General features: G+C 37.1%; 1 protein-coding gene across 1 annotated transcript in view; it reads left to right on the forward strand.

Annotated features, from left to right (window-relative positions):
• COL19A1 (collagen type XIX alpha 1 chain) overlaps nucleotides 1-18,087 on the forward strand; it is a 170,923-nt gene that overhangs the window by 80,482 nt on the left and 72,354 nt on the right. Inside the window, exons 12-14 of the mRNA XM_079332225.1 lie at nucleotides 4,354-4,407; nucleotides 12,018-12,071; nucleotides 12,756-12,791. Of these exons, the coding sequence (XP_079188351.1) occupies nucleotides 4,354-4,407; nucleotides 12,018-12,071; nucleotides 12,756-12,791 (144 nt within the window). The remainder of the gene's footprint in view (nucleotides 1-4,353; nucleotides 4,408-12,017; nucleotides 12,072-12,755; nucleotides 12,792-18,087) is intronic.

Genomic DNA, 18,087 nt, shown 5'->3' on the forward strand with positions numbered 1-18,087 from the left:
AAATAATTTTGCATTTTAACGTTTTTCTACCAGGAGTAAAAATGGATGGCTGCCTTATTCCTGCTGTCAGAATGGGGCAGTTCATTGGTGCAGCTTTGGAGCCTTGGGCTGGCCTAGATTCTGATTATTCTGTGCCTAAGGTTTTTCCATATTTGAGGTGGTGATTTGGCTTTTCTATGTACTCTCTGGTTAGAAATACTTAGAGATTGCTTAGGAATGTGACATGTGACTACAACCAGTAATTAGCCAGCAGGAAGGAAAGATCTTTATCCTGACATGGTATCCAGTATGTTCAGGTGCAACACTTGCTTAGGACTCTTTCACAAGAGAGCAATGGCACAGTTTGGAATCAGCAGGTTTTTGGTCATTGTTTCTTGATAAGTGTGCCTACTGAACTGTCTGATCTCTGTAAAGCTTTATGACCCCCTGATTTACTTGTCTGAGTATCCTAAATATATGGGCTTGGGAGGACACAGGTTCTAAGGTGACATCCTTCCTGACCATCTCTTTTGATTTTTGTTTTCTATAATAGAAATCTATTTCTGCAATGGATTATGCTGTCTCTTTCTGACTCTACTTAGGAAATACTCTTGTGTGCTACATGGTTACAGCCTGTTTGGAAATGAGCATGGTACCTCCAGTCTGAACTGTCAAGATCATTAGTTTTGCCTTGCTTTCCAATCCATTCAAATGGTACAGTCTCTCAGCAGTCCTGAGATGCTTCACCCTGTGTATTGCCACTTTCCTAAACGATACTATCCCATAGTCTGTGGAAGGTTTACAGGTCAGGCAGTAAGAATATTATTAGGATGAAGTTCTTCATAACCCCAGCTCTTCAGATATCTATCAGAAAATCAGAAAGAAACAAAAGTTGGGATTTTTTTACTGAAGATGTAGATTTTTAAAATTCATAACTTACTCAAGAAAAATCAATAAACACTATTATGAGCTGAGATCAGTTTAAAAGAAACTATGTGGCCACAAGAAAATAAAATTCATGTAGAACATTTCGCTGAGACAGAAGTGTAGCATAATGGAAAGAAATATTTAAGAAAAAACAAGTCATAACTGTCTTTAAAATATGTAGGTAAAATCATAGAGTTTTAGAGGTTAAAAATTATAAGATGTCCACAATGACTTAGTATTACATAAGTTTTGTACTTTGCAGAGTAATACAGCAAGTGTTAACAATGACACTTTAAAATTATTAAAAAAAAATGATACTAGAAATTCCTCATTTGTATCATTAACAGGGCAGTGTTGCAGAAAAATCTTTATATTTTCAATTCTTAGGTATTAATGTATTGTATTTCCAAATATAATACTTTGCCATTCTAACATGAGGGAAATAGTGTGCAAGGAAAATGAGGCAATCCTGAAGTGGGCAAGTGAGTTGGAGGCTGGTACTCATCCTGCAGAGGCTTTGGATGTACCCTTGGCCCTAATTAAAGAATATTACCACTGAATTCAGGGCATCCACTATTACACACAGCAGACTGAATCCCTCCCAGCAGTTATTCTGGAGCAACCCCATCAGCTGGTTCCATCAGGGTAATGGAATGCAGATTTCACCCAAAGAAATACAAATAATTCAGTGTTACTTCGGGTCAGTTTTAGTTAACTAATAAAAAAGGCTTAACGCTTAGAGAGTTTTGTCATCCTGTTTTTGCAATAAATATTCTTTAATATTTTCATCTGAATGTAGTATAAGCAGGCAGAAGCACTCCATATAAAGTTAAATTAATACATTTTTCTCATTTTTTTGTTAATCTTTAAGGTACACTGCCACAAAGCCACAATGTTGATTATCAACAGCCTCCCCTACACTGCAGAGTGGCTTCAGTGACTGTAAATTGGCTAGATTTGAAGCTGTTAATTATGCAGTATAGTGTGCTTCACAAAGACAGAAATGAGCATGACTTGGCTCAGTTCTTGTGAGAATAAATTGTAAAAATTGGCCCTCTGGTTTGAATTCTGGCTTCACAGGGAACACGGACATTCCATACGACAGGCTTGGCAAGAGCAAACCACGTACTCCATTAAAAAGAGGGAACATGTTCATAGGGAAGTCTCACACCTGGCAGAGAGCCAGGGGCTCTGCAGAGGTCCAAGGCTAATTAACAGGGGGTGCTCTTTATAATCTTGTTAAAGAAACTGAGAAACATCTCAAACCCAAATACTGTGTAACTCGTGAGGAATGGGGGGTTTCTCTCATCCTTGCCACACGTGTGTGTGTCTGGAGCTGCCTGGTGGCATTTGGAAGTCACCGTCTGCCTGCTGGAGAGGAAAAGGCACAACCACCAACACCTACTGCTCATCTCACAGCCAGGCAAATGATCAGAGAGGCTGAGGGGACAGGCATCTTTTAGTTAGGCTCTCTGTCTAGCTTTTTATGGCAATGTAGATGTTGCATAACAAATTCTACCTTAGGTTTCTGGCTACACATCAAGGCATTTTTACAGGGTACTACTACTTCTGGAGCAAATCTGTATATATTTGCATCATTTTTCATAAAGTGTGAAAGCAAATGCACAAGCCATAAAAGAAAATAAAACAGCTCCATAAAGTGGAATGATTTGTAAATCTTCTAGAAATATATTCAGATAAGGAGGCATTTTGTCAAATATATGAATGTACCTTTATAACTGCTGCAAAATTGTAGGAGTGTAACTGATACTAGTTGAAATATCCTGAAAGCAGTATTAAATGTTCAGTATGTCACAGTGATGAAAAGTAGAATGTCATTTTTGCAGTTCTAAAAGTTTAAGTGAGCTATTTAAAAAGAACAGTACGCCTGAGATTTCAACCGGGTTATTTTTTAAACCGACAGTGAAAGAAAATTACTATCTCAACCAGTGTCTTAATCCATAGAACAAAGAGGACTCTGTAGTTTAAACATGCTAAAATAGGTTAAACATATTAAAATAATAAGTGTTAAATTCTTATAACTTTTTGGTGTCACTTAAACATTGCAGTAAATTCACAGATTTACCTGGTGGGGTTTTTTTGACCAGTAAGAAAGGGAATACTTGAGAGAAAACCTTAACAGTATGATTCAAACTAATGTGTAGCATTAAGTTTCTTATCAACAAGATGTATTAAAATGGAAAAAATGAACCAGCAAAGCCATCTTGGGAGTGGGATTATTAAATTCACAGTTTGCTGCTGCTAATATGTTAGTAGGCTTCAGTTGTTTGACAAAGCTCATACAAACTCATTTTGCAAAACTGATTATTAGATGAAATGCCCTCTGTCATTGCCATGGGAGAAATGGCTCTGAATCAGGGTTGTGTCACAAATGGAATTAGCTGAATGATCTCAGCTCAATACCATTTACCTAACAGAATTATGAAGATGATGCTGGTATAATGAATAGGTTCTGCTCAGACAAATGTAGTCCCCTGGAGATAATGGAAATTTGGTGAAGAGCTCTTTGTTTTCTTTGGTTTATGTGAAGAGCTTGGACTCTAATTAAGTCAGGCCTCACACTTCTATCAGAATTATGTTACTTTATGATTACTTATTTTGAGTTGACAAACTTCATTTGAGGGACAGAGATGCAATTATAGAGCTCCTTAGGCTTGTTGCTTCTGGAAGGTATTTTTCTTAAATTATGCTTGTTTAGCAGGTGTATTTTATTGATGAAATATGTCTTAATATAGTTATTAGAGTTCATATGAAACTGAATTCTTTCATGTATTCTACAAAGATTATTGTGCTTTGTAATCAATGTTTCATGAACAAATTCAGGAACCAGCTATAGTCAATTCTGAAGGAACCTTTCCACCATTTTTTTTCCTTTTGATTAATAATGCTGTTCATATTCATACTTGTAAGAAAACTTTCAGAACAAAAGTTGTTTTCATTTTTCAAATGCAAATGGTGAACCACATACTAGTATAGGTGAAAAACAAATTATAATACTGAGGACTTGTTACACATACACTTACTTTAAATATCTGATAACAAATCTGAAACTCAGAATGAAAAAAAAAAAAAATTAATATTAAGATTAGGATTTTCAGAAACTAAACTGTTCCCTGGTGTAAATTTCTGTTTTACCACAATGTTCTTGAAAAACAGCAAGAAAAAAGAATGTCCTGACTTTATGGATGATCAATAACACTAAGTACAGAGAACTGTACCTATCAGAGTGCTAGACATTTTTCAAGGACATTTACTTGGAAAGAATTTTTGTTGGAATGTAAGAAATAGTTTTGCATGTGCATCCTGCAGTGTACATGTAGAACAGACCAGAATGGTAATATATTTTTCCTGCTAAAAAGCATTGTGGGTTAGTATTTGCCATAGTATGTATAGTATGTATAATAACATCAATATTAATTCTTTTAGGGTGAAAAAGGAGATAAAGGAGAACCAGGACCAGAAGGCCTTCCTGGAACAGAGGTAAATGGAACAAAAATGAAACAGTCAAGTTACAAACTTCTGGGTGGATGGTTAAGAAATGTAATTCACACATTATGTAAGAAGAGTGATGGAATTAGAAATTGTGCATGCCTGGAGATTTAACATCCACAAAACAATAGGGGGAGAAGAGATGCATTCATGTGACATAGGAGTTCTTAGGGCTTCATGTAAGGAGGGCTGTGGATAAGGATCTGGTAGGTTCTGTGATGTTTCTGCTCATCACTCATGAGATAAACAGAAACAAACATGGGGATTGAACATAATATAGATAAGAATCATTCCTTGTTAGATAATCTGATGGAGAAGGTATTTTTAAAGGCAGGGTAAAGCTACGGTTTGGTAGCTTTTGTTTCCGAAAGAGGAAATAAAAAAGCTGTTGGCCATTCCTGGGTGTGTCACTTGCTGTGCCATGTGTCTCTTGTGATAGAATCAAAAATTAAGGGTTTTTTCCACTGCCAGATTTCATTGCCTACTGAGCTAATTGGATCATATTTGAGGTAGCATAAATCTGTATCTAAAAACACTGGATAATCCTGATGACTGGCTTCACATTCAAGTTTGAACCTGAGCCTACACTATAGGCATGACTGTAAAGTAAAACATACTTTTGCCTATTTTAAATTTTTTTATTTATTTTTGTATATGTGAAACCAAGATGAGAGGAAAAAAAAATCAGATGGTCTTTTTTTCAGTGAAATACTGAAATAGACAACCAGCATGATTTCAAAAAGCAAGATTTGAAAAATCATAATAATAAAGTCAAGCAAGCTGTTTGCTTTATTCCCATCCTTCTCCCTCTTGACCTTTATGGCAGTTACCCTGGATTTTAATGCTGGATACTCTTGGCTCTCCAGTTGCAAAGCATTGCTGTTGAAGGCAGAGAGTATTTCCCAGATGGAGAATGATTGACATTAGGACTAGAATCCAGACAGAGGACTTGGAAAAAACATTCAGCAATACTTTTTAAAGCACCTTTTCTGAAAAAATGAAAGGGTCAGCGTTTAACACAAAAATCCTATGGCTGTCTAGTTGGGGCTACTGAAAATGCAGTAACACAGGCTACAAAATTATGACACTTTTTACATCATTTGACTTTCTATGCACACTGTAACCATAAAAATATTTTTCATGTTTTAGGTAATTATAATTTAATACTGGGTAAATAAGGCTATTTTTAAGTAATAGGGGATATCCTTCATGTAAGAGCATACACTGTGTACTAAGCTGGAACTACATTTAGGTATTTGAAGAGGTATTCTCTTGTAGCCTGTCTGTCTGTAAAGGTGAACTGTATACTTCTCTCATGCATACATATATGCTGACAGCATGGAAAAAACACATCTGTGTTTCTTTCCTTAGCTCTGGTGACATTTCTGTGTTGGTCTTACATGATCTTCTTTACTACATGAGATCTTGTTCCATCAACCTTTTAGGAACAGTAAGGTATACCAAGTATCTGATTAACTCTAGGACATATTTAACATACTGGCACTGTGAAAGTGAAAAATACTGAACATTTATATTTTTAAATATTTACTGAACTGTTGCAATGTGTCAGTAAATTGTAGATTATTGTTATTATGGGAACAGTCATTGAAACAGAAGTGAAAACTGCACATGGCAATATAACATTGTATTGTTTGAATCCACACATAATTCCTTTCTAACAACACTTACATAAAGTGCTTTGAACTCATTTATCACTCTGCATGGAGATATCAGTCTGTTTATCATTAACTCTTGGTTTCTATCAGTGTCTCTCTGACTTGTTCTGCAAGCAGAAATGTAACATCTGATATTTCTGCAATGATCAAGTTAATCTACTTACATTGGTGTAATCTACAGTGCTGTATAAAAACAGCCTGAAAACACTTAAAGCTAGTGTCATTGCCTTCTGGCAGGTGTTGTCTCTGCCTGGGGGAGTGAGGATTTCCATCCTCACAAGAACTTGAAGAAGATGACTGAACATTTTATCTTGAACAAATGGTAGAAACATATTTGAATGTATTTAAATCAAAATCAGAAAAGTAGGTGTCACAGAAAACTTTTGCTTGCTGTTGCTAACTTGTGTTTTCTTAGCTGTACAGAAAGTTCTTGCTAGAAAGAAGTAGCATGACAGAGGGGAAGCCAGACCTGGTTTGGAGACTAGGCTGTAGTGGTGATATACCTAGAAAGGTTTAATTTCCTCTTGTCTCCCTGGTTGTGCTAAGTGGCTCAGTTAATCTCGTTGAGAGGCAGGATTCAAGGCAGGAGCTGTGAATGTATCTCACTGTTCTGCACATCTCCCACTTGATCTCTCCAGTAATCTGAGCCAAGATCTACAATGCCATTTCCCAGCCTGGGACATTATTCAAAATCTATCTGACAACATGAATACTTGCTATAAATAGTGCTAATGTGGTTGCCATTGTTTTTAGTTTCTTAAGGAGTAGTTATATATAACTTAATATATTACTAATATAGTCCTGTAGTACATGTGTGTGTCTCTAAGCAGGTATTAGCTTTTATAGGATGAACAGCCAGTTTTTTTGAATAGCATCTCTTTCATCCCTTGAGACTCCTTTAGCCACTTGACATTAAACTCAGGTGTCACATTGCTGCCCCTAAAATCCTGTAATTTTTTTAAGATGTTGTTTCCCTTCACCATTCTTTTGGATATTTCATTTTACAGTTGGGTGTGAGACTTGTCTGCTTTTGTAACTGAGGAATTATGTCTGGTCTAGTTGACAAGATGGTTATAAGTGAAAAATTTGACTTGATGATCTTGGAAGTCTTTTCCAACCCTGATGATTCTGTGGCAATGCTATCATTTGTATCACTGCAACAAATAGATCTTCATAGACACACTACCTGAAAAAAACTGATAAAACACTCATAGCCTGTGTGGGCAAATTTGCAATATAAATATCCATGAAACTATTTGTGAAATATGTCCTCTGTTATATTCATATGTCTGCTTGTTGATCTGAAGTGAAAAGAAAATCTGTATCACCGAAACTTTTAGACTCTTTTGAGTCATGTTGTTTTCTTGATCACTGGTGCAGGTAGGAATAAATGCCATGGGACACTTCCAATTACTATTTTCTGACACAAATTAAATCCTTCAGCAAAAGTAAGTCAAAACAGCAACTATTATCATATCTGTCAGCATGTGTCATGCATAGCTGGTAGAGGAATAGTGTCTTCTAAGTGGGAAAAAAAAAGTAAAACAAATCTGAAATTAAAATCTAGTTTGTATATATTAAGCCAAGTGTTTAATGTGTTATTTTTATTTCTTTTGTTGGAGGAGATAATATCAGAAGTGACTTTTCTAAAACCTTTCTACAAAAAATTTAATTCTTTACCTACCTGATGTCAAAGGATAGACCTCTTAAGTTAAGCAAAAAAAGAACCCCAGGTTTTCAATGGAAAGATAGAGAGCATATTAGATCTTTTTATTTTGGTACTTGTGAGAAAAGGTAATCAGAATTTTAACCATTTTTAAAGGGATCCTGCATATTAATATAATAGCAATTGTTGTTTATCTTCACAAACCTCAGGGCCTGTCTGTCTAGTCTGAACTCTCTTTGTATTAGCATTGCGAGGAAATATCTGAATAGGAAGGGAATAATCCTATTGCTTGAAAAAGTGAAGTTGGTGATGAAGTTTGTTTATAGAGTGTGAGAATTCTGTTAGAATCAAAAGTATTACTAAACAGTAAATTAAATTTAGGGTCCAGTAAATTCTAACAACATATCAGTTTGAACTTTAGGAATTCCATTCAGGAGAAAAGAGCAGTGGCAGTATTTAAAAGTATCTGAGACATAAACTGAAAAAAGTATGTTTTTTGGAGCTCTGAAAACACTTTGCTAATTTAGAAGTTATCCCAACATATCTAGGTTGGCATTGTAGAGCTGACTTTGAAACTGTTGTTAACTTAGATTTTAAGGCTGCTCTGTGAATAAAATGTAGTATTCTTCTTAGCAGTTAGAGTATTTACAACCTCTGTTACTCAGCAGAGATAATTGATCTGACCTATAATAATGTGGTTGCACGTTGTTGGTTAGAATGTTGGGCTGTGTACTTCATTTCCAGTACATTAGATAATATGGAATGTTCTAGGAGATTTCAGCCTGATGTGACTTTGAACCAGATTGCTTTGATGAAGGCCACAGAATTGCAAAAAACAAATTATGTATTCCCCAAAAGGTATCTTTTAGAGTTGAAAACATGTTCTCCTGGAAATTTTATTGCAGTCTGACTGCATTTTCCATTGCCACATCTGTGCACCACAGTTTGTGCTGTACAAATAGATGCAATTCCAGTAGACAACATTTGACTCCTGCAAGGAGCTGCTGGAGTCTTCTGGTTGGGGTCCAGCTGATCTTGGCAATTTTTCATTCAGAAGAGTACCTGGTATCAGCTGATGGTACATTTTACCTCTTTTATCTGTTTTTCATTCATTCCACCAGAAGAAATGCCATTGTCATCCACCTCCAAACAAAAACACTGCCTCTTATTTAATCTTTCCTTCACTGACCCCAGATCACACCCTTACTGATACTTGTGATGTATTGTTCCAGTAATTTCTCTGTTAGTTGGAAATTGTGCTACAGTTATCAGTCTCATTTTATATATGCACATAGAACATTTCTCATTTCTGCTGTTTCCAGTATTGTTATCTTCTTAGCTTTGAATTGGCTTTGTACATACATATTCTAATGCTTACTTTACATTTTGGTTTCCATAGAGGAACCATAATATAAATTTATCATGACCTGTAAGAAGACCAAGCTGCAGTCTTTTTAGAGGAGAAAGTGCATCAGCTGAAGACTGTTCATGAACTCATAAATGTGCATTTTTATATTGGTCCCAAAAAGCTAGAATTAGACTGGGATAGAATTCAATAACCAATTAATTTACTCTCTGTTGAAAGAGCTGCTGGAATTTTTAATCTGTTCTTGAATTTCTGGCAAATGTGGTAACAGACTCCTTAGATCAATAGAAATTTGTTTGTTTTCAAAGCTGACCTTGTTCTCCTAAAACATTGCAGAAAATGAGCTTTTCTAACTTAAGGCTTAGTCTAAAATCATCCAAATTATATCTGTTTGGATAACCACATTTATTTTACTGAAACATCCTGTTCTGGTCATTGCCAGAGACAGGATACCCTACTGTACTGTGCTAAAAGGGGCTGTAGATTTGACTTGGCACAGGAATTCTTATTTCTTATGGCATTTCAGAGAGAGTGGGCCAGCAGCTAAACATCTTAGCAGCTTCAAAAGGATGACTGTAGGGAAGAATAGGCATGGTGCTTTCCCAGATGTGTTTTTTGCAAGCATTCACTATGTCTGGAACTTATCGAGTTTATGATATTTTTAAATGCATATATAATGTGTAGGCGAACCAGAAATACTTCTAATGGGACTATAACATCAGATCCTTAAAAATCCTCCTTCAAACACTGTAAGGTTTCTTGTTAAACATGCTGTTTCCCCTTGTCCTTTTTATTTGAGGTCAATTGCTGTGGTCATCACATCTGCAGCAGCTATAAGACTGCACACCTCACTGAGGTGCTCTTCCAAAAGCTTTAAACACAGCAATTAGGGAAAAATAATGTTCATAGTTTGAAAGTGCATGGCTCAGGCTCAGCATCTTTCATCTGCAGTTGCATTTTCTATTCAGTAGAGACACACAGATATATGTCACCATCTGTGAATTGCAGATTTTTTTTAGGCTTATCTTCTGTAAACATACACCCTAAGATCTAATTCCTAAACTCATAGCAATTGTTCCACGGCTGATTTGCTAGTATTGATTGTGAACTTAATCCATACAGCTTGCATACCTGAAAAATCCCTAAAATGGCTTTAGGAATATGGATTGTTTGTTTTATGCAGTCTTTCAGAAGGAGGTTGAAAGTAAAATGTAGCAAATGGAGACAATATTAAAGCTATGTCATAAATATGCAGATTGTAAAAAGAAAGCAATTTTTTGGCTTGGTTTTAGAATCCATCTGCCTATTACATTTTTTAAGTTCAAACAGCAAAACTACTTCTGATTTAACTATTACATATTTGGCAAGCTTAATAAAGAACAAATCAAAGCTAAATCAGGGGTATTTACAACAACCACAAATTTAATCCAAAGTGGGTACTTAAATGCTCATATAGTTCTAAATGATGTTCCTTCCAGATGGTGAATTAATGTAATTTTAGCAGGAAGTGAAGTTGCACAAATACGCAGTATTTAGAACACTCACTGATTTCATGTTTCTGTACCCACCAAGGCACAGATGTTAGTTACCATTTTCGTGCCAGTTGTCTCTATCTTCCTAATAATTGCAAACTGAGGAAGAGAGTTTGGAAGGACAAAAAGGGAGCTGGGAAGAACTTTAGTTTGTAAACCCTAATTCAGATGTAAATCAATCTTTTCTACCCTTGACTAATTTAACCTCCAGAATAATATCAATGGTGGCTACTTGTGGAGCATCTCATTATGACTGAGTTTTGTGTTGCCTGTGTTGTTGCCATTTCATTTCTATGTAAAATCTTGGAACTTGTAGAGGTGTCTCTGACTTTCCATATTCACAGTCTCTCACACCACTAAAGCAGTGGCAGAGGGAAGGCACAAGACAAATATCTCAGCTTAAATAAAAATGCATTCCTGGTAGGTTGGTCCAGCGTGAAAATTAAGTTCATTCATTGTTGTAGAATGGCTTGAATTTGTTGGGGATATTTTGAAACCTCTCATTTTTTTATTTGTTTTGCAGCAAGGAGAAAACAACAAAGATTCTGTGCTGGGTACTAAAGATATTTCAGGGGTTTTTTTGGGTGCTTCCAGTGAGAACTTCTTAGTGGAAAGGTAGTATAAGAGACTGTGGAGGGAAGATTTAGACTAGGTGTAAGTAAGAAATACTTTAAATGGAAATAGTGAACACTGGAAAAGGTTTCTCAGAGAGGCTGTAGATGCCCTGGAAACATTAATGAATGGGTTGGATCCTGAGCAACCTGACCCAGTTGGTAATGTCCCTGATTGCTGCAGGGGAGGCTGAACCAGATGATCATCAGAAATCCTTTCTAACCCAAACCACTCTGATCCTGCCAGTGTGAAATGACAGGTGTGTTTGTCAAGGGTAAGGCTGGGCAGTACTACTTGCTTCTCCTGTTGAAGGCAGAAGTAAAGAAGGAGATGTGAAGGAAATAAATTATTTCTCTAGCTGCCTTTGTGAACACTGGTGAAAATGAGAGTTTTGAAAGATATGGAGCTGCTCTGAGCTGTACCTCCCTGGAGCTCAGCAGTTCAGCACTGCAACTTGAAACATAAAATCTGCAATTCTCTGTTCACCTCTGCCTCTTTCCCTATTCTAGCAGCATTCAAGTGAATTTAATAGCACTCTCTCTAATATTCTATCTTTGTTGGCCATGCAAGACTGCAAAGGAACTTTGCATTTTGACTCACTACTTACCATAATGGGCCACAACAAAGTAGATTCACTGGTAGAATTCATGTGGTAGAATTTTAAGGCCTATTTTTTAGTGTATACTAATTCACAGTGCTACAGGATTTTTCACAGATAACAACAAATCTGCATTTCTCTTTCTGCCCAGGGACTAAAAGGTGACCCTGGTAGTCCTGGTGTGGCTGGTCCAAAAGGAGAAAAGGTACATTTTAAAATCGATTAAGTTTTATGTGTATATGAGTGTGCATGATATTCTTCAGTTTTGAACATGTTGCCATAACTATGTGTTGCAAATACCCACTGCTGCCATTTGTGCAACTTAAGGGTTAAAGAATATGAGCACAGGCTAACTGTAAATGCAAAAGACAAGTACCCTTTATCACAATGAATTTTAAAAGGATTACTGAGCAGGTCCCGAAATTTGGTATTCTGAATTGCTCTGTGGGTGCACTAATTTGCTCTCATGAACTACCACCTGAAGGTTTCAGATGTGATTTGTACCTCAGTGACCTAATTCTGTGAATATTCACACAGTCAAATGTCTTTACATATGTGAGCTGTCACACTGGCTTCAGTGGCCACCTTGTGCATGTAAGCTGCAGCTTGTAACTTGACATATGGAAATGTGTTTTGAAGGATTGCTCTTTAAAGCTGTGACTCATTTATGCAGAGACCTGGGGATTTTTTTCCCTTTAACCTGTGGTGAACTGTGTATATCTATGCCATTACTGGAGAAGAATATCACTTTACTCACATATTTTCATAATCAACATGTTTGATGATTGTACTCAAGTCACTTCTGCAGTGCTGCACATTCTCTATAATGTCTAGAGGTTAAATATTTATAACTAAAGAGATTGTTTACTTCTTCTCCTGTTTTAACTAGGGAGATGTAGGACCTCCAGGACCAGCTGCCTTGAGTGTGAGTACATGTAAAGAAAAACAGCCAAAAGAAAATCCCTAAAAAATGCTGCATGCTTTTCACTTATTTTCAATGTGCATACTCCCACTGCTAAACCTAAAAGTCAAGTCCCTTTCTTCAGAGTGCCTCTGCAGTTTCTATAGGACTTATAAAGGGAATTCTGTAAATATTTTTAAAAAACCAACCAAAAAAAGCATGTTTAAAACATCATGTTTCTTCCAAAGTGCTAACATTTTCTTGCTTATTGTGTGTATAAATAATATAGACTTGTTCAAGTGAAAGAATTCCCTTGCTATTTTAAAGGAAAAGCATTTTTTCAGTAAAAGCTTTCAAAAATGATCAATACATTTAGGGTATTATATTCTGGCTAGATACTGCTGTAGGGATGGTGGAAAATGTTCTTAATTTCCTTGTAATGATCCAGGCCTCAAGCACATACAAAGCTTCAAGAAAAGTGTCCCCAAAACTCTCCAGGGTATTCCTTCTTTGCTTCATAAAAGTAATAAATCCTGTCTGGTTTCCAGTGGTTTCACTCATGAGCTGAGATGAAAAGCCCTTCCATTAAGAAGAGTCTGTTGGGGCAAAAGCAATTCAAAATGGTGCAAAAGACTGTGGCAAAAATGAAGGAAAAAAAAAAAAAAAGTGAAAAGCTTTCAAATTCTCAGGCTGCAGTTTCACAACATGAAGAGCTCTTCTCCCAGACTCTGTTATGAGCCACATCTATACTATTCATATTACCATGTAATACTAAATAAACTTCAAAATAACTGTCATTCCTAGTATAAAGGACTATAAATTGTCTTTTCCTTCCTTAATTTCCAACATTATAGCAGCAAGGGTCTCCATTAGATCTTACAAACATTGAAGGATATAACAGAGACCTGTAAGATAAAGATAAATTCTACTTTTAAGGGGTCAAAATTTAGTTACCATGTTTTAGACTACTTGTTTTTTGGACTATGCATTATCCTGTATCTTAGTTTCCTGGGAACAAGTTAGTGTTTTGTCCCAAGATCAGTGACTCTTTGCTGCAGTTCACATCTTGCTAGAGGTAAAAATGTCCATTTATGTCCTTTATTTCTTGAATGCACAAACAATGTGTTGGAAGGGTTAATATATTATTAAAATAATAACCTGCAATTTTACTATAGTAGATACATTGGAGTATGTCTTGCTTTAGATTAATTCTTACAGGTCTCAAAGGGATGACAGAAATAGACAAGTCCAAAGATAATACAGGGAAAAAAACTGAGAATATCTATTTTGTGTGTGCTCTAAGACCATAGAACAGTATTTTGGAGAATTTTTTTATAAATTATTGAAAATTATTACACCTGTTCTAATAGAAATACCTGGGTATGTTAAGTCTCTTTTCTTTTAAGGTGTTCATTGTCTTAAGTTGCAGTTGTGGACACTTAGCTTTCCTAAGAATCATACTCAGAGGTCAGTAGTATGATATCAAGAATGAAGAATATGTTGAGTTGGAAGACACCCACGAGGATCATCAAGTCCAACCCTGCCATGACCCAGGAGACAGGACAGTCCCCAAGAGTCACACCACACACCTGAGAGCAGTGTCCAAACACTTGAGCTCTGTCAGGCTGGTGCTGTGACTGCCCTGGGGAGCCTGTTCCGGTGCTCAAACACCCTCTGGGTGAAAAAACTTTTCCTGATAGCCAAACTAAACTTCTCCTGACACAGCTTCAGGCCATTCCCTGGGTCCTCTCAGTGTCACCCCAGAGCAGAGATCAGTGCCTGCCCTTCCTCTCCCTTCTCAATGAAGCTGTAGCTGCAGTGAGGTCTCTCCTCAGCTCAGTGACTGAACTCAAGTGAGCTCAGCTGCTTCTTCCTCCTTGTGGCCTTCATTTGGACACTCTAGGAACTTAATATCTTTCTTATATTGTGGTGCCCAAAACTGCACACAATATTTGAGGTGAGGCTGCCCCAGCTCAGAGCAGAGCAGGACAGCTCTCACAGGACCATGCTGTGCCTGGTGCCACCCCAGGACACTTTTGTCCCTCCTGGCTGCCAGGGCACACTGCTTTCAGATTGACTGAATTTACTCCTTCTGTACCTGAAGTGATCCAATTTCATAAAATACATGTCAAAGAATTGCATTTCTTTGATTACAGAATGCTGTGCAAATGTTCCAGTTCATTGATTCCAGCACAACAAGGTGTCTCTGTGTTGGTTCATTTACTGATGGTCGTCTTTACACTTTTTAAAAGAAAATATTTAAATTTTAAGAAAGCAGACACAGTCTTCAGAAGGATGTTAGTAGCTCATGTAGACTAGAGTGAGTGTGAATGGGTTTAGCAGTTTGAAGACAGATTACAGCAGAGAGGCAATATACAGCCCAGCAGGAAGGCTTTCTCTCTCAGCCACTGTAAATAGTTGCATGTTTCTCTTGGCAAGAGCTAAAAGAAAATGAATAACATGAGTGATGGTGGCTAGGGGAAAATTCAGTTTTCAGAGGGGTTTTATTTGTGTGACTGTGTGGCTGTGACTCTTACGATATATAATCATGAAAGGAGATGTCATAGCTTGCTGTGAATAAATAGTAGGTCAGATAATATCACAGTTCATGTGTCACTTAATAAGAACTTACTATGTCAGAACCATTCATGCTGTTATAGCCAAAATATGATGTAAGCATTTCAGTTATGAGTCCTGCTAAAGTTTTAAAATGTTCCATTCATTTGGATGAAGGCATAATGCCGTAAATTTATCCTCTGCTTCTAGTAATTTCTATTTTTTCCTAATGTGAAAATTATTTATTTTCATCTAAAAGATAAATGAATTATGCTGAGGCACAGCAGGGGAAGAGGAGTGAAAATGATGACACACTGTTAGAACTAAGTCCTAAGTATTACTTGGGCAAGGAGGAGGGGAATATTAAAAGGGACCAGGTTTTTCTTAATCTGGACAACTGGGCCTGGGTCATCGACCTTCTGCCCCAGTACAATTGCATACAGGGACAGCTGGTAAATGATGGCATCACATAAAGCTCTACTGCCCTTTTCCATTCCTGTGTGTTTCTATAGAAATCATACATCAGTGGAGCAAGCTGAACATATATTCTTATTTCAGTATAAACTAGACCATCAGTAGAGTTATTCAGGGTCAGAACATTCTCCCCATACACAGACCTGCACCATGCTTCCATCCTTAGCACAGGGAGTGTGAAGGCAGCAAAAGACTGAGGCTGCTTCACTGCAGCTGTTGGTTGGTCCAGGGAGAGTTGCCTGTAGGTAATCTACACAGGTATGTTACAGAATGCAGTAGAAATTCATGAGGTTTTTTTTGTCTGTGCTATTGGCACCTGCAAAAGTCTAAAAGATGTCAGTGACTCTGTGTCTAAAAGTGCAACCCCGATGAGTAGGAAATCCCACTTGGCTCAGAAGCATAAGAAACATGGAAAACATGAGAAAATACAGAAAAGAATGAAGGCATTGGTACTTGGTGGGGGGGGAATGTATTTTTGCATTTTAGCCATTCTAGTATGGAATGAGGGAAACCAAGGCAGCATGTATGGTAGAATTCATAAATACCCATCAGCTGTAACAACCTATTAGATAGATGAGCATATGCTGAACTGCAAAACAGGCAAAATAATAGCACTGCTTTTTAAGATGCAAAAATTATTTTATGAATTTGAAATTGAAATTTCATAGCTCAGAAAGTGCATCTGAAAAATAAAGTAGAGCTCTGTATGTCCTGTTTGATGTGGATTGGTGTTAGGATTTCACACTGAAATCCTAACAACAAGAACATTTAACAAAATTTCTCACTTGTAGCAATAGCAGAGAATTCAGGAAGAGATTAGAATGGGATTAGAATTCCATGTGTTTCTGTGCATTTATTTAAGGTACATACTAAGGTCTTGTTAATACAATTTCATCAGTAATGCATGAAGAATCAGAGAAAAGAAACAGCATTGCAATGCAAAATATGCTAAACTGTAAGAAGAAATATGTGATAAATTTTATAGTATTTACGTAGAACCTTAATGAAATTAGCAATTTCAGTAGTTCAAAGTATATTTGTTTGGCTCAGCATTATTCATGCAAATATGTGCTATTGTGAATTTGGGATGTATATGTGTATATTTGAGCTCTTTTCTTAATGATGTAAAGTTTTCCTGTGTTTCTATGGGTTAGCTAACACTCCCCAAGTCCAGATATATGTATTTACTTTTTCTTCTCAGTTATGGTGGTAGTTTTATGGGAGTACTCCAAAACCATGATCAGTTCTCATCCTTTCTTTATGCTGCCTCTAATTGCTCTGCTATGTTCTGAATTGCTCTGTAAGCAGTAGATGTCTCTTTTCTTTAGTGCTTTTTGTGTGTCTTATGAGCAAATGCTGTGTTTATATTTTGAGCTTTTCTCCTTTATTATACCCCCTTCATGCAGCAATAGGGGATGTTTAAAGCTGGGGTTCCCTGATAGGATGTGTAGTGAGGCTGTGATGAGATGTGGGATTTAGGGGCAGAATCATGGGCTGGGCTCTGCAGGGTCACAGCTGGCTCTGCAGCTTGCCCGCTCTGGCATTCCCAGCTTAAGCCTGTGCGTGCCGTGTCACAAGAGTGACAGGTGAGGAAGGTGGCACAGCCATCTCTTGTAAAATATATGGTAACCATTCCTCTCGACACTCGATCCGCTGCTTTTAGTTCCTGAGGAAAATGAGCGTCCGTCCGTACGTTCCTGCAGACCTATCCCTTTCAGGAGTTATAAAATAGTCATCCAGATGGCACCAAGTGTTTACTCAGAAGCCAAGGCTTAAGTCAGTCACAGACAGAAGTCCCCAGGACTTGCTTACTAAACAGATATTTGGAATGTTGGCTCCCAGGTCTGGCTAAAGCGATCCGAAGGAAGCTGGTGCACAAGTGCCGTGTGGAGGCGGCTGTGGGAGGAAGCTGCAGATTCAGGTCTGGGCAAGCTCCACTGCAACTTCTGGCTCTCCCCTTTCTAAACAAACACCAGCTCCTGATTGCACAGCTTTCTCCTCAGTTATTCATGTGAAGCTAAAGAAACAGATACACACTCTCCAGTAGTAAGCAACTCAGATCATATTACCCTCACTTTCTTTCCTTGTAATGAAATAAAAGAAAGCAATCCTATTTAACTAAAGAAAGTATAGACTGCAAAATGCATTTTCATTCTAAATCTCTTCTTTTCATACATATACTTTAAGGAAAATCTGAATTTTATCTATCTGAAATTTTTTAGTGGCGGTGTATTAATTTCCTGAAAATACCAATCTATTCAGTTGTTTTTCATCAAATATAGTGATCGCT

Source organism: Erithacus rubecula, assembly GCF_903797595.1.
Source record: "Erithacus rubecula genome assembly, chromosome: 2".
NCBI classification, from domain to species: domain Eukaryota; kingdom Metazoa; phylum Chordata; class Aves; order Passeriformes; family Muscicapidae; genus Erithacus; species Erithacus rubecula.